At 42.7% G+C, this 22,029-nt stretch overlaps 1 protein-coding gene across 5 annotated transcripts; it reads left to right on the top strand.

The window, feature by feature from the left end:
* Positions 1 to 1,183: 1,183 nt before the first annotated feature.
* On the top strand, positions 1,184 to 20,050 carry LOC119065409 (putative dimethylaniline monooxygenase [N-oxide-forming] 6). 5 transcript variants are annotated; one of them, XM_037167438.2, is made up of 9 exons: positions 1,184 to 1,245; positions 1,563 to 1,802; positions 6,299 to 6,487; positions 7,792 to 7,954; positions 9,115 to 9,257; positions 10,519 to 10,718; positions 12,795 to 13,150; positions 15,215 to 15,287; positions 19,069 to 20,050. In XM_037167438.2, exons 2-9 carry the CDS (start codon positions 1,671 to 1,673, stop codon positions 19,409 to 19,411), a joined length of 1,599 nt encoding a protein of 532 aa, XP_037023333.2. In that variant the 5' UTR covers positions 1,184 to 1,245; positions 1,563 to 1,670; the 3' UTR covers positions 19,412 to 20,050. The 5 variants fall into 5 exon arrangements, with proteins under 5 accessions (XP_037023333.2, XP_037023332.2, XP_037023331.2 ...); XM_037167437.2 differs by having other exon boundaries at positions 1,217 to 1,234; XM_037167436.2 differs by having other exon boundaries at positions 1,221 to 1,264.
* The last annotated feature ends 1,979 nt before the right edge of the window (positions 20,051 to 22,029 follow it).

Below are 22,029 nucleotides of genomic sequence, written 5' to 3'. Positions count from 1 at the left end.
CTGTAAGGTCAAAATCAATAGCTTCCCCCTGACATAAACCAGTTCCTCTGCCCCCTGTCTCATGTGTGCTGGTTCCTAGACAGGACTTTGTCCCGACTGAGTTGAGCATTCCCCATACCTGGGTGTGGTCACATCCGCCCTATCCACCCTGCTCTGTTTTATGTCATTCTTCGGTGCCTCCCCAGCAGTGTGGAGGATATACCCTTCATCTTACAGCTGCCGGATGTGCCTCCCATGTAACTGTCCCTTAATGAACTCTGTTCATTGCAAGGCTGCAGTGGCACATTTTTGCTTTTGGCTCTCATGTTTCTGTGTCCACTGTCCACCTGGCAAGCATCTTTTCCTTCGAGACTCAGCTCTCTTCTCGCTTCATCTGGAAGCCGCTTATTCCTAGATGTCTGTTTCTTCTGTTGTGGCATTCGTCGTCTCTCCCTCCATGGGGCTGTGTGTTTCCAGATGGAAATTGCTGTCTGCTTGTTGCTGAGTTTCTAAGAGGTTCCTATAAATGCATGACCCACAGTAGATGCACAGGGAAGTGGAAGAAAGAAAGGAGGAAGGGAGGGAGGAGGGAAGGAGGGAGAATGGGATGAGGGAGGGGGGATGAAGGAGGAGGGGGGATGAAGGAGGATGGGAAGAGGGAAGAATACAGAAGAAGGATGAGCAGATATAAAAGAGGGAGGGAGCCGGACAAGTGACTTCCCAATTCTGCCCCTGAGTTCACTAGTTTCACAAACTCATCTCCAAGAATTAGCTCAGCTCTTCAAATCCGGTTAAGTTTCCAGAAAAATGGGCTTTAAACAAAAGAACTATTGGCACAAGAAAACTTTTCCGTGTAGCCCAGGTGCATAGCCTTTGTTTATATATATTCTATAGCTCCAAAGCAAAAATAACAGAATCATTTTTCCTTTAATCTCCCAGGGATTCACCTTACAGCTCCAGTAACCATATCAATGACTGCTTTCTTTTTTGTCCCCAAAAGCAAGGACCTCATTCTTGCCCTTCCCCCACCTATTTATTCTTCTGCCCTCCTCCCCACCCCCATTTCCCACCACTACCATGCTGGGTCCTTTTCTTCCTGGTAAGGTTTTACCAGGGCACTCCACCATAAGAAATACAAAGAAAAAGGAACTTCCACTTTAAGAATAATAACTCCACCCCCTTTCCCAATTATCATCCCAAAAGACATTCTCTTCCGCATTCAGAACATTGCTAGTTCTCTGGGGAAAGGCAGCAGGTGGAGTAAGAGTAAGGCCCCTCCCTGTCCGTGAGTTGCATGCAGGAGTCTTGAGTTCTAGCCCTGACATCTTTACTTATTAGCCCTGAGACCTTGAAGAAGTAACTTCTAATCTCCCTGGAGTGACTATTGCTTCCTTTGTAATGACAGCACGGAATTGATGACCCTCGGGGTCTTTCCTGTTCTTGCTTTCACTGACTCCACCACGTAGGGCGTGTTGAATAATCAGGAGAAGAAACCAGATTTAGAATCTTATTTGCAAAAGTGGTAGGGAAAAAAAACAATGAGCACCAACTGTTAATGTGTCTCTCTATGTTCTTCTGTTAAGGTGAGGGTCCTGACTCTTAAACTTCAGCTGGTTATTTCTGCTGAAAAGTTGACGTGTTCAGGAACAGACTTCTGAAGAACAGCTGTCCAGACCCTGCTGCAAGAGGCCATGGGGAAGAGAGTGGCCATCATCGGAGCTGGTGTCAGTGGCCTGGCCTCCATACGGTGCTGCCTAGAGGAGGGGCTGGAGCCCACCTGCTTCGAGAGGAGCAATGATGTGGGAGGCCTATGGAAATTCTTGGTGAGTGCCCCACCTCTGGGACCCCAGTAAGAGGGAACTGGGTTCTATAGCAAATCCAATCTGACCGGTTCTACTTTGGATTTGGAGGTAGGTCACAAAAGTTCCAGATCTGGAAAGTAAAATGGCCCTGCTCCCACCTCACTGATGCCCAGTCATCCAGAACTATTTCTCCCAAGCCAGGCTTCTCCTGAGGAGGACATCCCACTTATTAAATACTGTGACTGGCCTGACGGAGCCCAGACCTCCGGGTTGCTAGGAGGGCTGATGTCAGTAAACAGCCCAAACCACCCCGCTGCCTCCCCGTGCAACTGAGAGGGCTCTGTCCCAACTGCTTGCTCTTCAACCCTAGGAACAGGAGGGGACACAGAAACCTACACGGGTCACAAGTCCCGAGTTCTCTTCTCAACTGTTAGGTGTGTTCTGGGCAGGCATTTCAGTCAAGTCACTCTTCTTTCTAGATCCCAAACACTCATTTGTCAAATGCAGAGGTTGGAAATGATGTTACTGCTAATGTGTCCTCCAACTCTAACAGTTATAATTCTAGAATTATGTCTATTGGGCAAACATTGTAAGCTTTTATGAATGATGACTGTGTGTATTGGGTGTGTGGTTATTGAATGTCCTGTCAGCTCCAAATCCAGAGGCAAAACGGATTGTCTCTACCATTCACACTTATTGTAGAAATGATCAAATCAGAAAACTGTCATTATAAACACAATTTTTAAATTTCAAAGCCAAGTTTGGGAAAACATCTGGCCTCTCTGTCATGACTTTCCCAACCCTTGTTATTGGATGTAGATGATATGTGTTCTGCTTGCAGAGATTAATTATATCCCCATCATTCACCCTATAACTATATTCTGTCCTGGTCTCAGTTGTAGCCCAACCTGCAACAACAGGCTGCTATAATAGAGTATACCAGTACTAATTTAGAACACATCTGGACCAATCTCAAAGCTTTTATTTTAAGAAAATTGGGGTGGTCTTATAATCCTAAACGTATTTATCACAGAAGTTATAAGATCATTAACTTTTAAATTTCATTAGGGAGTAAGCAAGAGGTTGTTTGTTGGTTGGTTGGTTGGTTGGTTTTTTAAGAATTCAGTTTTCTCTATTTCCATTTGCTCAGGGAGATATGGCCAACTCTACCTAAATCATGAAATGGTTCCCTATTACCTAATTAGTAACAATTCAACGCTGCTTGAGCAGCTATTTTGGCAAAGTTGTGTGCGAGGTTCTAGGATGGCTAATATACATGAAGTAATCACTCTGCATAAATGGTCTCTGCTCCAAAATAATCCCCAAATCGACATGTTTCCAAAATATATCTGACCTGAAGAGTGTCACATAAGAGATTATGGAAACTTTGCCACCTAGATTGTCGCCTTGGTGACTGTCAACTTAATGAATATGTGCCTTGAGGTTTGGAAGAGGGCAGACTACTAAAATCTCGCTGGGTCAGGGAAAACTTCCTGCAGGGTGGCTCTTGGCTGAGACATGAATGTCCTACTTGAAGGAAAGCAGAGGACCACCACTATGTGACACAGTGCAGAGAGTGCCATCCCCAACATAGTGTGTGAATGGCACCCCACAGACGCTCAGTCTCCTACAGGGTGGCAGCGCCAGGTGGGAGAGGTCTCCAGGCAGGGGTGACCAGCAGTCCTGAGAGGCACAGAGAAGGCACTGATCACAGTCTATCTGGGGGTCGAGTTACCAGTGCAGCCCAATCTGAGAGTTTATTCACAGAAGCCACAGAACACAGGTTGATGAGGTACAAGGTCAGACGCCGGGTTTTTCACCTGAGGAGATGTCTCTTTTCCCTGAGGTGACTGTGTATGAGCAGAAAGATATCAAAGGCCCTGTGGGGCTGTAAACCCATACGAGTAACAAACTTTAGCCTCCTCCTCACACTCCAGCCCTTCCTTCTTTTTGAAGAAGAGTGGTACAACACTCAAGCAGAGAGGGGCTTCTGGAAAATGTATTACATAAGCTTTCCTCTTGCAAGCCCTGTTGGGCAGAGGTGCTCTGGAAGAGAGAAACCTGATCATTCTGAACTTTTCACCGTGTGCTTTTCCTGCCTGCAAAATGAAATCCAAATCGGATTTACACACTAGCAGACTGAGTATGAGCACGTTTTAAGTTTCACGCGTTCTAACATGTGAGGCCCCCTGGCCTCACATGATTTTAATCTGCTGTGGTAAGAGATTGCTCAACAAGCTGTGCACAATAGGTCAGGGCATTTCGACTGCAAAGGGGGGACACAGAACTCCCTGGGCAAACATCTCCTGTTCCACTTATTCTTTCATGTGTTCATTCAGCAAGTACACGTGCGTGCACAGGGCACACGTGCGTGCACAGGGCATAGTGGCTGCAGAAAAGAGGCCCAGCGGGCAGCCAGTGTTTCAGATGCAGAGAGAAAGCGAGTGTCAGGATAGCTCCACGACAAGGGAACTTGAGACGAGGGCGTGAAGACCACCGCTGTGGTGCAGGCAGACGGCTTCCAGTCGAAGAGGAAGAAGGCAGCTCCTGAGCTGGACCTCGAGGGTATCTTTAGACCCACAGAAATGAGACTGAGAAGCCGAGATGGAAAATGAAAGGAGATAGAGGTAAACTAGAAAAATGCGCACACAGCCCTCCGGAAGTAGCCTCTGCCCTTGCCCTCAAGCCAGTTGTGCTCTAGTGGCAAAGAGGAGACACGAAGGCAGTGATGACCCTGGACAGACACGAGAAGCTGCCTGCAGCTGTGTGGCTCTCCCTGTCCAGGGCAAGCTGCCCCAGCCAGAGGCAGAGTCAGAGCTTAATATCCTCTTCACTGGCTCAGACCACCTGACATATTGAAATAATGAAAATTCAAGTTCTCCAGGGCAACTGTCTGTTTTTATACAATACATCTATTTTCTTTTGTATGGAGAACAGCCTCTTGGGGGAAAAAAATCTAAAGAGCTGCAGGATACATATTCTCTCTGCATGTTCTGATTGGCTGGGGTCCAGGGGCCAAAGGGCAGAGATTCATTAACATGGAAATCATCCAAGAGCAAAGTCTCACATTTCTTTAACCCATCCCCAGACTGCATCTCAGCCCTCCCAGCCTTCAAAGGGCAGCCAAGAAACCTCCTCTACCCCTCCTCTCAATCATTAACGACACAGGCACCAGCTGTCGGGGAACAGGGCTGGAAGAGCTTAGAACCTGCCTGGCACCACCAGCCTTTGCCATCTTGCTGACCTTGGCGGACACTTCCTAGAGAGGCTTAGAAAGTCACCATCTCTGAGCTTAGTTCTTCTGAGAAAAACAGGACCAACAGCACAGGAAGTGTTGTTTCCAACTTCGGAGAGAACACTGAGGCCTCAGGAAGCGCAGCCTCCCACCCCACCCCCGGATATACAATCCTCCCCATTCTTTCCGGAACTTTTTGTCTCCATCTTCCAGAGGACAGCAGTGGTGGGGGGCAGAGGGCAGGGATGATTGAGGGGGTGGGAGGAACGACAGATACCCTGAAGCCATTCCAAGCTTTTCCTCCATTTCATGGCAGTTCCCTCAGGATTGAGGAAAGCAGAGGCTACGGGCTATTAAATGTGCTTGTTAGGCAGGCGATTGTGTGAGCTTCAGCCCTGTCCTGAAAGCAGAGAGAAAATGTTGCTTTTCAATGAAGCCTTCAACCACTTCTCAAAAGGAGCTGCTTTTGGGGAGAGCGGGGGAGGGTTGGGCAGGTGGGCTGGGATGGAAGTAAAAGACAGAAAACTGTACTTGAACAACAATTAAATTTTTTTTTTAATTTAAAAAGCTGCTTTTCAATTACACGGAGACTTTAAAATGCAGTGCCAAGGTGGGACACAAGTTCTGGCGCTTCTGGCTTCCTGTGTTTGCTGGCGAGGGGCAATGGCCTCCAAGTGGTGAGCTAGGGCACTCCTCCAGCGCAGAGCTCACTTCCAACAGAGTGGTGGTCCTCCGAGTGGGTCCCTGGGCCAGCCATGTCAACAACTGCCTCCTGGCGGCAGATGCAAATCCTCAGGCCCCACCCCTGACAAGCTGAGTCAGAAATGCTGGGTGCGGGCCCAAGCATCTACAGCCTAAGGAGCCCTGCAGGTGATTCCAGTTTCACCAAAGTGGGGGAACCACTTCAACAGAAGGTTCTGTTGCTGTTGAAGAGCTCACTGGATACCGCACAGCCAGTCAAACAAGCTAAAAATTGTGGCCCCCTTCAAACCACTTAGCTGAGTGTTTTTTAAACACCAGAACCACTGCTGTGATAGAAAAAAAGAAAGAAAATTCAATGGGACTGAAAACACAGAGCTAATCCTGGGGTAATTAGAACAAGGACTAAGGTGGACAGAGACCAGCTCTGAGCCAGGAGCTATGCTTTTCCTTCCAGGTCTTACAGAGACCTGTTCCTTTTTGCATGAGTCTTTGGGGTTTGGTTTTTGGTTTTTTACATAATAAAAAAACTGAGGGGCACACCATTCTTGCTTTCCTTTTCAAGCCTTGCTATTCCTCCTAGGACCACACAGAAGAAGGCAGGGCCAGCATTTACCCGTCCGTGTTCACCAACTCTTCCAAGGAGATGATGTGCTTCCCAGACTTCCCGTACCCGGACGACTACCCCAACTTCATGCACCACACCAAACTCCAGGAGTACATAAGGGCATTCGTTCAAGAGAAGGGTCTTCTAAGGTATATACAGTTTGAGGTAAGAGCCTCGTAACTTGTGCTGCTGATATCAGTGGGAAGGAGAAAAAGGACACAGCACTCAGCTATAGAAATCAGAGCCAAGCAATTGGACAGCTCCCCCATCGGAGCTGAGCTGTGGAGATTGTAAAGTATCCATGCATTGGCTTTTTTGTCCCTAAAAACGTTCCCCATCAGTCTCTGAGAGCTTTTAAAACACCACAGAAAATGCTGGAGGCAGCTCTGCCACTGCGGTGTGCTTTCCACCCTCACGCTTTCATATTTTAGTGACAATCTCAGATTCTCCAGTTCTTAGTCACACTTCATGTCCATACGTTGTGGTTTCAGAAAGTGTGGCACTTGCTAGAAAGCCTTCCAAGAGAAATGAATGAGCAACACAGTCTTTTCCCTCATCATCCACCCACTTAGCTCTTCAGACAAGGAGCCTTAGGAATCGGCTCTGAGGCACTGGCTCTGCAAATAACAACAATGCTTTTCATTTGTTTAATTTTATTCTTAACCCCAATGCATGGCTGTTCCGGACAGAGCACACAGACCTAGAAAAATAATCAGCGAAATCATGAATTGGGATTACACATAATTTTACTTATTTATTTTTTGATATAATAAAATATAAATTATATTTATATAATTTTAAAATATATATCATTATACTATAAATGATATCTATCTAAAATATGTTATTATATATTTATATACATAGATTATGTGTATAAATACATAATATATATAATAAAATATCTAAAGTTCACAATTATGATTATTTATAAGTTAAAAATAAATGTGCCAAATTAAAGTAATTTAATTATAACAAATGATTGTAATTGAATTCAATGTAATCTAATTTGATTTTTGTACATACTTACATAATAGTCATATTGTGAAAGTGGCTAATGTTTCCAAAGGAGAGTGTGCACCCCAAGCAAAGGAGAGAATGAGCGAGGACTGACCCTGAAACATTCTCACGTCACTGGAGTAGATGAGAGATGGGACCAAGGAGGAAGAAGGCATGGGTGTCCCTGGGGGAGGGCCGTATGCAAATAAGACAGCACCTGTCACCAGAATACTCAGTGTTATATACCCCAAACTTGCTAACTCCATATCAAAAGAATAAACACGCCCCCATAAGTACCTTCCCTGGTGAGGTCTAAAGATTCGCTGTGACTCCTATTTTAACATCTTCCTACACGTTTCTCAACGACCAGGGGAGCTCATAACAGTTATTTCCTCCACAGAAACACTGCTGAATAAATAAATACATATAGAATTATGAGTAGAAGAAATTTCTTTCTGATTTTCTTTAAGACCCTGGTTTCCAGTGTCAAGAAATGTCCCAACTTCTCAGTCACCGGCCAGTGGGAATTGGTTTTGGAAAAGAATGGGAAGCAGAAATCTACTATTTTTGATGCTGTCATGGTTTGTTCAGGACATCATGTCTACCCCAATCTGCCACGTGATTCTTTCCCTGGTAAGTTTGGAAAATGTATAATAATAATCTCTTGAACATCAAGGTTGAAGTAGACCTTTCCACAGACTGTACATAATGATGATTCTTAAGCTGGAAAAGATTTTGAAACAAAATTTTAAGCTTGAAGCTGTGTGAAGTCTAGTAATAATCGGCCTCCTGGGCCCTATACTAAAAGAATCAAGGGCCTGTAAGCCAGAGACAAGAGGAAGCCACAGGTTCCGAGCTGTGTCTTACCTTAGACACAATGTTAACGTAAGTCCTGACTGCATGTGGGTCTCTGAGAGAGGGTATTACACCTTCACAGAAGTGGAGCCCGACTGCCAAACTGTGTACAGAAAGTCACACTTTCTTACGTCATTTATAACAAACATATTGGTGACGTATGGAGGAAATCTGGGTTTCCTAATTTCATACATGTCCACATTTTGCAAACAAACTTTAGAAATCTCAGTGTGTGTATGTGCGCGCACACAGGCACACTCTGTTACTACACAGAAGTAGCAGGCACCAGATAAATACAACACACAAGCAGCCTTCCTTCGTTCCTTCCAACAGAAACACACCTCCACTCAAAGATTCCCATCTACAGTTCCCATCTCAAGGCATGATGTTCACAGGCCAATATCATGAAAAGAGTAGAGATTCATGGAGAATTGAAGATCAAACCATCTATGTTAAGAGGCACTATATTTCCTGGCAGCTCACAATACAGCATAGGCTTAGAGTACCCGGGCTCAATACTCCACAGGTTCTCTACCACCTAACCTTGGTCAAGTCACTTATTTGTCTCAATTTTCTTGTATTTTAAAATAGAGAGAATACCAGTACCTACCATTCAGAGATGTTATCAAGGTTAAATGGTTAAAATACATAAAGCTTTTAGCAGAGTGTGTAGCCCACAGGAAGTATTCAATAAATATTAGCTATCATTATCAAAATAGAAGTTCTCATATCTTAAGGGGTCTTTTTAAGGCACTAAAAGTAATCATTTGAGGGTTTCTTATCAAAAAACCACCAAAGGATAAATGCTTTTCAACTAGGGAACTTCTTTTAAAGTTAAGAATGCCATTAGGAGATTTAAAAGTAAAAATATCAAAATATGTGAGTCTATATCATTTCTTCTGAAAATCAACTCAAACTACCTCCCATGTTCTGCTTAGGCCTAGACCAGTTTCAAGGCCACGTCCTCCACAGCCGGGAGTATAAGGACCCAGAAGCCTTCAAGGGGAAGAGGGTCCTCGTGATTGGCCTAGGGAACTCGGGATGTGACATTGCTGTAGAGCTCAGTCGCTTGGCTACAGAGGTAAAGGTTTGGGGAAACGAACCTGGGGGACAGCTGTGCTACCAAACCTACAGCCTAGGCACTGAGGATGCTGATGGTCACGTCCTACCACAAGGGTCCCCTGACCACCCCCCCATCACATATGCCCAGGCAGGGAAGACTGCAGACATTCTCCCTGTGAAGCCAGGTGAAGGGGTCCACGCTCATACGGGAGTGCATGGTGCTGGAACCAGAGGTGTGTGTCAGTGTGCATTTTTGTTTTAATGTTATGCCCTGATCACCCCCAGCAAACTGGTGACTCTACCTTAATTTATTTAACAGCATTTCTTATCACATACAATGCAAAAGGTACTTGTTTACCACTCTGAATGTCTGGAAGAGACACAAGACTTAGCTCTTACTACTGTTTATCCACTCAACAGCCACAGCTCAAAAAAACACGGGGCACTTTCTATGTGTCAGAAATAAACACAGAAACAAGTCAGAGTACTTCCTGACTTCAAGGAGCAGGCGATGGGTGGAGGCAGAATGACAGGTATGCACATCTTTGCAAAAGGGGGTAATGAGACTTTAGTGAGTGGCACCACCAAGAAAGGAGAACCTAACCCAGCCTGGAGTCCCAGGGGACTCCAAGCTACATCCTATATGACCAGTAGGAACAGCATGTTTTAAAGGAAATAGGTGCTCAATAAATAAATTCTTAGGTACATGTAAATAAAAGCTAAGGACTTTTTAAAAGTCAGACCCCCCTTGGGTCATCACAAAAGTGGTAAAATAGGCAACTGGGTTTGACTCAGGGCTGAGGCCACTGCCTAGTGTGGGGCTGCCCAGCAACATGCCACCTCGGTGTGGAGCAAGAACTGGCAAAGGAGAGCAGGAACAGAGAACAGAATTAAACCCTTGGCATCTGCTTAGCCTCATTTCAGCTAGAGATTTCACTACATTTCCTGCACCCAACCCAGCCACTACCACCACTGATTGGCTGGTTTGTATCATACCTACCATCTTAGCCTATGAGTGTATGCAGGCAAAACCTGTCCCGGGTGAATGCAGAGCCCTCCTGTTCCAACACATCAGTTCTTTCAGCAACTGTGCACTAGCCCTCTGGGGCACAGGGAGGGAGGAAGTCCACCTCTGCCTGGTTCAGTCACGCACCTCCCTCTGAGATGCGGCCCTCCTCCGATGGTGAAGGAGGTAAATTCATGGAGATATCCAGAGAATCATGTTGTATCTGCTACCTCTTGCAGAATACTTCAGAAGTTGATGTCTCCTTCCCCACCAGGTCATCATCAGCACCAGGAGTGGTTCCTGGGTCATGAGCCGGGTTTGGGATGACGGCTATCCTTGGGACATGGTGTGTGTCACCCGCTTTGCCTCCTTTGTCCAGAACGCACTTCCTTCAGCTGTCTCTGACTGGCTATATGTCAAGAAGATGAACACATGGTTTAAGCATGAGAACTACGGCCTGATGCCTCTAAATGGGTACTGCCAATAATACGTGTTTCTCATTCAAAGAGTGGCCCGCTGGTTTAAGTGGGATTCTTTCTCTCCAGGTCTTTCTTTAGTTGTCTCACTGAGGCTGGTGGGGTTACACTGAGGACTGTGAAGCTGACATAGCATCCCCAGAGGCCATGGCTGGGATGAAAATCTTCTGGAAATTAGTCTAGAGGGGAAAGGCATGTGGAAGAATCGGGGGACAGGAAAGGGGCAGGCAGCTCAGTCACCCTGCCGTGCAGAATTCAGTCGTGGCAGCTACAACCTGGACAGACACTGGAGGGCTGAGCCGATTCACAAATTACAGTGTTTTGAGGAGTAACTTGTCCATACTTAAGGTTGAATGGGGATAGAAATAATAATAATATACCTATTCCTCAAGACTGTTGTGGTATTCCACAAGATAAGAAAATATAAGACTTACTTTGTAAACTATAAAGCTTCACAAAATATTGGTTCTTAATAATCTCAAATTTTCTAATATGCTCCTAAGGAACAATTACAAAGTAGGGTTACCCGACACGTCTCATCAAGTAGGAAGTCTCAAAACAAAAGTGCACAGCTCCTCCATCAGAGACAGGCTGGCGTTTTTGCAGGACAGTCGGGAAGTACTGGGGCACCTCGGGCATTTGGGATCACAGAACTAATGCAGTCAATGAAATGAGCATGCTTCACTATGTCTTTTCTATGGAGACACAGCCCAACACCCGTTAATGAAAAAGGCATTCTAGATAGAGGAATCACTGTATCAATTTAAAAAAAAAAAGATTCAAGTGAGTAAGAAAAGAAAGGATTCACAAAGAAATTTTATCTTTGGCCCATGCTAGCAAAAGTGTTCCATTGTGTTTAGAGAAACAGGTTAAGGAAAAATAAAAGAGAACTGGAAATTGAAATAGCAAATGTCAGGCTTGGGAGCCAAACCCTCACTCCTCCCTAGTCTGGCAGACAGCTAGATCCCTAAAAGAAAACAATGGTGATTTAACACATTTAAAATTATGCTTAATGCAATGGAAGTTTCAAATCTTGAGCTGGTTACCATTTTTTTTTTTTTTTTTGTCTTGTAAAGCAAACTGCAAATTGCACATTGGCTTTGTCCTTCAGATGATTAAAACATATTTCCGGAAATCCACTCCCAAAAACTAAGCTCCCTCCCAGAAAGGGCTCCAAATACCCTCAGGAACTGACAGCCCTCACCCCTGCCTCACACAGCGGAGGTGGAGGAGGGGAGAGAAAAGGAGGCTTTACTGTGTGGCCTACTTGCTGTCACCTTACGAGGTAAAGGAAAAAACTTCAGGGCTGTAGAGGCGGTGAGCAGTCTGGGAGTGAGAAACAAATTCTAAGGTTAATAAAGTTCCTTAGGGTCTGAGATAAAAGAAACGTCCAAATCCCTGAAGGAAACTTAACTCAAAATGAAGAATGTCATCAAACACACACACACACACACACACACACACATTCCTAGAATCATGGCAACAGAAGTACAGCACCCAAGTTGTTATGCCTTCTTTTGGGACCACAGCTGATGAAAGGAAACCAAACATGGCAATATGACATCTGGCCACAGCAAATCTGATTTCCCCATGCACAATGAGAGACCTTGGTTACAATCATCGTTCACTTAGAGTAATGATGCTCGCACATGCCAACCACTCTCTTGAGTGCTTTACAGATAATCACTGGTTAATTCTCACAACAACTGTATCAGGTAGATTCTAGATATCCCCATTTTACTCTGAAGGAAACAAATACAGACAAGTGGCAGCTGGTAAGACTGGAGCCAGGATATGCATTTGCATCCTCTGGCTCCAGAGTCAGCCTGCTTAGACATTTTATTATGTCTAGGAATTACTTTCATTCTAATGCATTTGGCAAGTCTCCCAGAAGGCACCCAGAAGAGAAGTTGCCAGGAGATATCCTTAAGGTCTGCCCAGAGGAAGAGAGTGGGGTATCCTTGGGCCGACACTTAACTGCTCAAATTTGGCACCCACGCTATGGGCTGTTGTGGGGATCCCCTGGGAACGAGGCACTTCACAGCAAAGGCCTGCGGCTCTTGTTTCTTCACAGCACCCTGAGGAAAGAGCCTGTGTTCAATGACGAGCTCCCATCCCGCATCCTGTGTGGCACTCTGTCGGTCAAGCCTAATGTGACGAAGTTCATGGAGACCTCAGCCATGTTTGAGGACGGGACCACGTTTGAGGCCATTGACGCTGTCATCTTTGCCACAGGCTATACTTACGCCTACCCTTTCCTTGATGACTCCATCATCAAGAGCAGAAACAACGAGATCACCTTGTTTAAAGGCATCTTCCCTCCAGCGATGGAGAAGCCAACCTTGGCTGTGATTGGCCTTGTCCAGTCCCTTGGGGCTGCCATCCCCACCACTGACCAGCAAGCCCGCTGGGCCACTAAAGTGTTCACAGGTAGGTGGGCCATTCTGTCTCTCATTTGTTCAGTCAGTGGACATTTATTAAGCATCTAGTAGATACCAAGCACCATGCTAGGTGCTGGAGATACCAAGGGGAACAACATGCTTCTTGACCTCAGAGAGCTTGAAATAGGGTGAGGGGAATGCCAGCTGCAGTGCGAGAAATTGTAGGCTGTTCTGCTGAGGGCAGCTGGGCGGTGAGCTATTCCAGGAAGAGGGAAGAGCACGAGGAAAGGCATAAAGGTGAGGAACTGCACAGAGTGTGTAAAGAACCAGAAACACTTCGGTGTGAGGGAATATGAAACAGAGGCAGGGCGTGGCAAGAAACGGAGGAAAGAACTGGTGAGTGGAGGGCTGTATAAGCTGTTAAAGAGCTTGGACTTCTGGTGAGGCAATTGAAAGGACTTTGAAAGGCTTTAAGCAAGAGAAGAATAGCAATGAGTCACTGAATGTCCAAGTACATTGCAAAGGATGGATAGGCCGTGCCTGGAGACATGCTGGAGGCCTTTTTGCTGTCCACCTGTTTCAGAATAACAACATGAGGTCACTTCTACTCTCCAGACAATCTTCTCCCCATCTCTCCACTCTCAGCTCCATGGTCTCCAGGGACTACAAGTGTGTTTATGCGAGAAAGTCAAGAATACAAGAAGTACACAGAGAAAAGCAATGTCTCAAATATGGTGATTTAATTTACTCCAATGACATTGATTATCATTGTTATTAAAAGTGTCCTTTTATTCAAGGGTTCAAGAGTCTTGGCAAATACAGGTATACCTTACCCAGCACACAATCTATAAAAACTGAGACTATACGTAATGAAAAAACCGTTAGCCATAGAGTGTACGTATGTGCTTTCTAAAAATGTTGTGGATAAATAAGATTTTCTTGCAAGAGGACAACGAGGGAGCATTACTGTACTAGCCCTGTTGCGTAATCTTTTGTAAGGGCACTCCCCCGTTAAATGTTCCCATTGTCTTTTCTCTTGAATGGCACAACAGTGCCTCATGCCTGAGGTATTGTGAGAAGACTGGATACAATTTATAAACCAAAAAAAATTTTATATGAAACGAAAGATATCATTGATTCATTCAGCAAATACTAATAAGTACCTGCTACGTGCCAGGCTCTGTCTTAGCACTCAGGACACAACATCAAACAAAATGATCAAAATTCTAGTAGAAGCACAGCCACCATGTGATTACAGGGCACCGTCAGGCTGAGACAGATGCTAACAAGAGCTAGGATGTGTTCGCCCACTATGGACACCACAATAAATTCTCGCCATTGTTAAACGGCAAGTGAGCTGCCATCAGCAATCAGAAAAAGCCTCCACTGATGTAGTAAAATTTCCAAAAAACTAAAAAGTCATGCTGCCCTCACTTTAAAAAACTTATTTTTCAATTACAGTTGCCATACAATATCATATTACTTTTGAGTGTACAACATAGTGATTAGATATTCATATACCTTAAAATATCCTCCTTGGCTGCAGGCTGATTCTGAGAAAACCATGCTTCCTTCCCTGTCCCATTTTAATTGCCATGTACCTTAAGAGTGAACTATTGCACCAGATGATTTCTTGAGAGAATCCTTAATAAGACAACACTGACAAGAAACATGAAGAAACTGTTCAGATGTTATATACATGGAGTGGTCTTGAGTATATTGAAGACTGGGCCCTCTATAACATCACAGGAATAGGAGACTGGGTGATTCAAAGCTACAAACTCTTCCGCTGTCACCATCTCACTGCAGAGCAGCTTCGCCATTCCCAGAGCAAGTTCATGGGCCTCTCAGATCTTCATTCCTGTGAACTGCTTTCTACTAGAGATACCAAAGACAGTTCTTCTTGATACAAAATCTTTTTCCCCCTTCTTTTTTACTTATTTATTTTTGTACTGAAACAAAGTATTTTTTAAATTTTTTATTGTTGTTCAAGTACAGTTGATACAAAATCTTTTACGGACAGAGTTCATAACCACAGAATAAAATGCATTATGTGTCATTATACACTTCTGATTTGTCTTTTTCAATATTTCTCTCTTTATTTCTTTCCTAGGCTCATGTACCCTGCCAACTACAAAGGAAATGATGGATGATATTGATAAGCAAATGAAGAATAAACTCAAGTGGTAAGAGACTGTACTTGCTAATGAAACAAACAGAACACCAGCTATAATTAAACAGTCTTGCATGGGCAGATAAGAGCCATTACATTTCTACTGTATAACACTAGGTTCCCAAACAGGGGTGGCTTTGGCAAAGTCCGGAGACATTTTGGGTCATCACAAGTAAAAAAGACATGTTACTGGCATCTAATGGGTAGAGAATAGGGATGCTACTAAACACCCTACAGTACACAGGACTGTACACCCAAACACAAAAGTATCCAGTTCAAATGCCAGTAGTTCTGAGATTGAAAAACAACTGTAACACTTTCTTCAAGAGCTCCTTTCTCATCAGCCACATGTCTGTCCTAGCCACAGCAATCAGTCAGGAAAAAGAAATAAAAGGCATCCAAATTGGAAAGGAAGAAGAAAAATTGTCACTAGTTGCAAACAATGTAATACTCTGTATAGAAAACCCTAAAGACTTCACAGAAAAAAAATGAGTCAATGAATTCAGCAAAGTTACAAAATACAAAATAAATATTCAGATATGGGCCGCATTTCTATAATCAAATAACAAATTATCAGAAAGAGAAACTTAAAAACAATCCCACTATAATTGCATCAAAAATAATAAAATACCTAGGAATAAATGTAACCAGGGAAGTGAAAGACCTGTACTGAGATTTCTATAAGACATTGATGAAAAAAAGTGAAGAAGACACAAATGAATGGAATGATACACAATGCTTATAAGTTGAAAGAATTAACATCATTAAAATGTCCATACTACCCAATGTACAGATTCAGTACAATCCCTATGAAAATACCAAAGGTGTTTTTCACAGAACTACAACAAATAACCTTAAAATTTATATGGAACCACAAAAGACCCTGAAGAGTTGAAGAAATTTTGAGAAATAAGAACAAAGTAGGAGGTGTTACGTACTGTGGTTTCAAACTATCGTACAAACCTATAGTAATCAAGTCAGTATGATAGTGACATAAAAACAGAGACATAAGTCAATAGAACAAAATACAGGTCCCAGAAATAAACCTATGTGTATATGGTCAATTTCCTCCTATAGCAAAGGAGGAAAGAATATACAGTGGGGGGAAAACAAATCTTTTTATTAATCTCTTTAATAATGGGAAAACAAAACAGATAAATGACAAAAAAAAAACCCTGAAATTGGAGTACTTTCTTATACCATATACAAAAATGAACTCAAAGACTAAGACCTAAAACCATAAAACTCCTATAAGAAAACAAAGGCAGCAAAAAGAAAAAAAGAGAGAGAGAGAAAATCATGGACATGGACAACAGTGTGGTAAATGGCAGGTGGGGAAGTTGGAGGGAGATGGATGAGGGTATAAGAGAGATAAGTGGTGACAGACAGAGACGTGACTTTGGATGATGAACTTACAATACAATACACAAATGCTGTGTTGTACAATTGTGCACCTGAAACCTGTATAATTGTGTTAACCAGTGCCACCCCAACAAATTCAATAAAAAGGAAAAAAAGAAACATATACAATAAAACAGATTTAAAGATAAGAGCAAAGAAAAAAATGAGATCCAAGGAATAAGATAATTCTGGGAAGAGGGGCAAAGAGGGAACAAAGACAGTAAATGGTTAAACATCTGTCTTTGCAATATTGTTTAAATATGTCTGACAGACACCAGCCTGCTGTGTCCACAGAGTTATGGATGAGATATGAGACAAATTCACATGGACTACCAAGTCCTGTGGAGGAAAAGGGACGGCATGGCTTCCCTCTCAAGAGGAGAAAAAGCCTTGGAGCATGTTGGCCACTCTCTCAAGGGGAGAGCACCCCGACCCTTGCCGTAACAGGCTTTTATTGGGTTCAGTTTTCACAGGAATAAAGCTCATCAATCATTGTCAGGCAGAAATGATTAAACAATACATAACATTCAAAGAATTCTGAGTGCTTATTCTGAGTCAAGGTCAGATAGTTAAAGTGCCATAAAACTTTGGGGAACAAACTCACTTTCTGTTTGGTCCCTTATTATTTCAATTGAGGGTATTAGCAGAGTAAGTTTCATAGGATTTTATGCATTCTTTCTTAGGCCTGATAAACCTAGGGACCCCACCCCTTCTTGCACAGGACAGTATCCATCTCCAGCATTGTTTTAGGCTTAAGTCAGGCAGGGGAAGTAAGGCAGCCAAGAGATTAGGAGACTTCTTGCAGACAGAATGAGGACTCAGCCTATGTCAAAGCTGAGGGGCGAGGGTCCATCACCAAAATTTTCTATAGCCCCCCCCCAAGTCCTTCCCTGGGGTCCCCCTGCAATCGTGCCTGTCTTAGGTCATCTTTCCCTTGAGGAATCTTACCCATCACTGGCTAACCGATCAAGCATTGGGGGCCAGGCAGGGTGCAGTAAAAGGAGCAGAGGCGGCGCCCCTGCCAGGGAGAGAAGCTTTGTCTCCTTAGTGGCTTGTGGTCTGTAGGTTGCTCACTCAACCTTAGCCATGGGGGGATTATAGCTTCTGAAATCAGGCAGGGCAGTTCCCAACATATGTCCCCTCAGGTAAAGGCAACAAAAGAAAAAATAAACAAATGGGACTACATCAAAGTAAAAAGCTTTTACAACAAATAAAAACTCATAGATACAGACAATAGAATGTTGGTTACCAGAGTGGGAGGGGGTTGGAGGAGGATGAAAAAGGTAAACAGGTTTAAATACAAGGTAAGCAAAGGAGACTAGACTTTGGGTGGTAAGCACACAATAGAGTATACAGATGTTGCATAATAAAGTTGTACACCTAAAATTTATACAATGTTATGAACCAATGCTACAACAATAAATGTAATTTAGAAAAATAAAGCAGTTGCATAGTGAAAGAAACCACCAATAAGATGAAAACACAACCTACTGAAAGGGAGAAGATACTTATAAATGATATATCCAATAGGAGTGTTTTAATATACAATTCAATACCCAAATCAAACAATCTGATTAAATAACAGGCAGATGATCTAAATAGACATTTCTCCAAAGACATACGGATGGTCAACAAACACATGAAAAGATGCTCAACATTACTAATAATCAGGGAAATGCAAAACCACAAGGAGGTATCACCTCACATCTTTCAAAATGGATATTACCAAAAAGACAACAAATAACAAGTGCAGGTGAGGATGTGGAGAAAAAGCAACCCTTGTGCACTGTTGCCAGGATAATAAATTCATGCACCCACTATGGAAATCCATAGAGATTCCTCAAAAAAATTAGCAAAGGGACCACAGTAAAACCCAACAATCCCACTTCTCAGTATTTATCTGGAAAAAAATGAAGACAATAATCTATACAGATATATGCACCCCTGTGTTCATTGCAGCATTGTTTACACTAGCAATAAATGGAATCAACATAGGTGTCCATCAAGAGACGACTAGATAAAGAAGATGTGGTATGTTTATACAGCTGAATACTACTCAGCCATAAAAAGAATAAAATCTGGCTATCTGCAACAACATGAATGAACCTAAAAAGTATTAAGTTGTATGTCAACTATGGTTAAAAATAAATTTAAAAAAACCAAAACTCCAAAAACCCAAAACTACATCAAAGTTGGATAGAGATTAGGAAGGAGAGAAAACTGAAAGCTCATTTACAGCCAAAAAACCAAATGACATGTTTAATGTTGTGGCAAAAGAGAGGAGGGGGTTATTACTGGAGGTGCCCACTAAAATGCTAATTTTCTGAGGTACAAAATAAGAAATTGGTGCTTCTGTTTACAGCTCACTGCTATACATTTTTTTCTTTCCTCAGGTTTGGCCACAGCCAGACTTTGCTGACAGATTACATCACATACATGGACGAGCTGGGCTCCTTCATAGGAAGCAAGCCTAACATACCATGGCTCTTCTTGACAGACCCCCAGCTGGCCCTGCAGGTGTACTTTGGTCCTTGTAGCCCCTATCAGTTCCGGCTCATGGGACCAGGGAGGTGGGATGGAGCCAGGAAGGCCATCTTGACCCAGTGGAACCGGTCAATAAAGCCAACAAGGACAAGAGCTGTCGGTGAAGCACAAAGACCCCACCCTTTTTACAACTTCCTTAAAATGCTTTTATTCTCACTGCTTCTTCTGTCCGTTCTCCTTACATTTTATTAATGAGAAAGTCCTTTGGGTCTCAAAGTTCAGCCTACAAGTTTAAGTATCGATATGCCTATTCATGTACACATATAAAATCTCATAGCTGCTCTTTCCCTTCCTGCAGAGGTAAAAATGAATTCTGGCCAATTTGACTTCAAGTCCAAATAAAATGAAAACTACTCAGCTTCTCCTTCCTCATGAGAATCTATACTCTCAAAGGCTTTCCACCTGCTGAATTGGCAAGTTTGGAGATGCTGTAGATAAAGGAGATGAGCAAGTGAATGGCAGTGGACAGTCTGAACAAAGACTGTTTGTTTGCAGGCTGAACAAAGTTTAATAAACATTTTAAAGGCTGTTTTGTCATGGGGACCATCAACATCACTGTTGAGTCTCCCAGCCTATGACCCACTCGCTATACCTTTCCACTTATTTAGATCTTTAATTTCTCTCAGCTGTGTTTTATAGTTTTTAGTGTACAAATCTTTCCCATTCTATTTCAGGCTTACCCTAAGTATTTCACATGTGGGATGTTATTATAAAGAGTACTTTAATTTTTGCAATTTCCTACTGTTTATTGTTAACACATAGAAATGCAATAATTTGCTCTATGTAGACAGTCATGTTATCTGAAAATAAAGATAGTTTTTTTTCCTCCCATTCCAATTTGGGTGTCATTTATTTCTTTTTTCTTGCCTTATTCCACTGGTAGGAACTGCAGTATAATGTTGAACAGAAGTGGTGAGAACAGACATCCTTGCCTTGTTCCTGATCTCAGGAATAAAGCATTCAGTCATTAAGTAATGTTATCTGTAGATTATCTCATAAACATCCTTTAAGTTGACAAAGTTTCCTTTAGTTTCTAGTTTGCTGACAATTTTTATCAGGAACAGATGTTGGCTTTTGTCTGATGCTTTTTTCCTGCATCATTGAGATGATTACATGATTTTTAATTTTTAGTTTATAAATATGGTGAATTCCATCACCTAGAAATCCAACCTTGCATTCCTAAAATCCACCTTATGTGGTCATGATATATTATCCATTTTATATACTGTAGGACTATAATCATTAACATTTGTCATGGATTTTTGCATGAATGTTTATGAGGGAAAATGATCTGCATTATATTTTCTGATTTTTGTCTGGTTTTGGTATCCATGTAATGAAGGCCTCATAAAATGAGTTGTAAGTATTCTATTCTCTTTAACTTTGTGGAACAGTTGTGTGTAACTGGCATTAGAGCTTTATTAAATGTTTGGCAGAATTTACCAGTGAAGCCATCTTGGCCTGAAAGCTTTTGCAGGAAAAAATTTAAACTATCATTTCCAGTTCTTTAACAGATGTAAAATGACTCAAGTTATGTGTTTCTTCTTGGGAAAACTTTGGCTGTCTGTGTCTTTCCAGGAATTTATTCTTCTATGTAAAGTAATTTGTTGGAGACAGGACAGTTTTTTCAACCTAGGCACTGGGACAGCTGGATACTCTGGAAACTTACAGAGACATGTGGGGAAAACCAGAAAAATGCTACTTTGACTGGGGGTTCCTGTGCTTCAGAAACACGTTTCAGGGTACGAGAGTCTCCTTCCAGGCCCAACCACAACAGGGGAACGATGTCTTCCCCAACCAAGGCGCTGGTGGAAGTGTGGCTAGGTGCAGGGAGACCCTTCAGACCCAGAATATTTGAGCCAACTGGAAATTTCTTTGGCAAATTGACCCTGTTGATATCTTATGCAGGCAAATGGACAATATTAATTTTCATCAAACCGAATTTGATAGAATGTTACTTAAAAGTTGTGTACTTGGTCCTGTATAGTAAACAGACATAAGTATGCCCCTTTCCCTCATCTTCACCAATTATGCAAAATAAGATGAGAACAAAAGAACACTGAGGACTGACCACCTCTGAAATCCTTGTGTGCATCTATGTGAACATGTAGAGCATGCAGGTGTGTGGGTGTGTTTGGGACTGAATCTAGGGCACAGGTGGCAAACACAAGGCCCGCGGGCCAAACCCAGCCCTCTACCTTGTTTTATCCAGCCCAGCACCTTGTTCCTACCCAGCGACATCACCGAGCTCCTTGCCTCTAGTTAAGAAGTAGTTACATTTATACAGTCCTAACATTACATTTGGCCCTTTGAAGGCAACTGCAAGGCTGATATGGCCCCCCAGTTAAAATGTGTTTGACACCCCTGATCCAGGGTAAGGACTATAGTGGGCAAACTCATTAAAAAACTGAATATATAACACCTTTTTCACCAGGTCATTACCACTGATAATCCCTATTTTTAAATCAGATTAGTCGAAAAGCTAATAGTTAAGAAACTGTTCTGTTTCTAGTTATCAGAACCAAAAGAAACTTATTTTTTTTTAATTTTTAAAGTACAGTTGGGATATGATATATCAATTTAAGGTGTACAATGTTGTAATTCAACATTTATATACCTTATGATATGATCAAAACATAAGTATAGTAACCATCTGTCACCATATAAAGTTACTTATAATATTAGTGACTCTATTACCTGTTCTGTTTACTATATCCTGTGACATTTATTTTATAACTGAAACTTTGTACCTCTTATTCTCCTTCATATTTTCCACCAACACCCTCCCACCATCTCCCCTCTGGCAATTT

This window comes from Artibeus jamaicensis, unplaced genomic scaffold (genome assembly GCF_021234435.1).
Source record: "Artibeus jamaicensis isolate MK-2021 breed Jamaican fruit bat unplaced genomic scaffold, CSHL_Jam_final scaffold_625, whole genome shotgun sequence".
NCBI lineage: Eukaryota > Metazoa > Chordata > Mammalia > Chiroptera > Phyllostomidae > Artibeus > Artibeus jamaicensis.
The sequence above is the reverse complement of the archived record's forward strand: the minus strand, read 5'-3'. Positions and strand labels throughout refer to the sequence as shown.

What these genes read in the sequence shown, in the direction of transcription:
- LOC119065409 (XM_037167438.2), top strand. Translation starts at nt 1,671, where the DNA reads ATGGGGAAGAGAGTGGCCATCATCGGAGCTGGTGTCAGTGGCCTGGCC. An exon ending in TAAGGTATATACAGTTTGAG is followed by an intron (nt 6,488 to 7,791) that starts GTAAGAGCCTCG and finishes ATTTTCTTTAAG; the next exon opens with ACCCTGGTTTCCAGTGTCAA. An exon ending in TCAGTCGCTTGGCTACAGAG is followed by an intron (nt 9,258 to 10,518) that starts GTAAAGGTTTGG and finishes CTTCCCCACCAG; the next exon opens with GTCATCATCAGCACCAGGAG.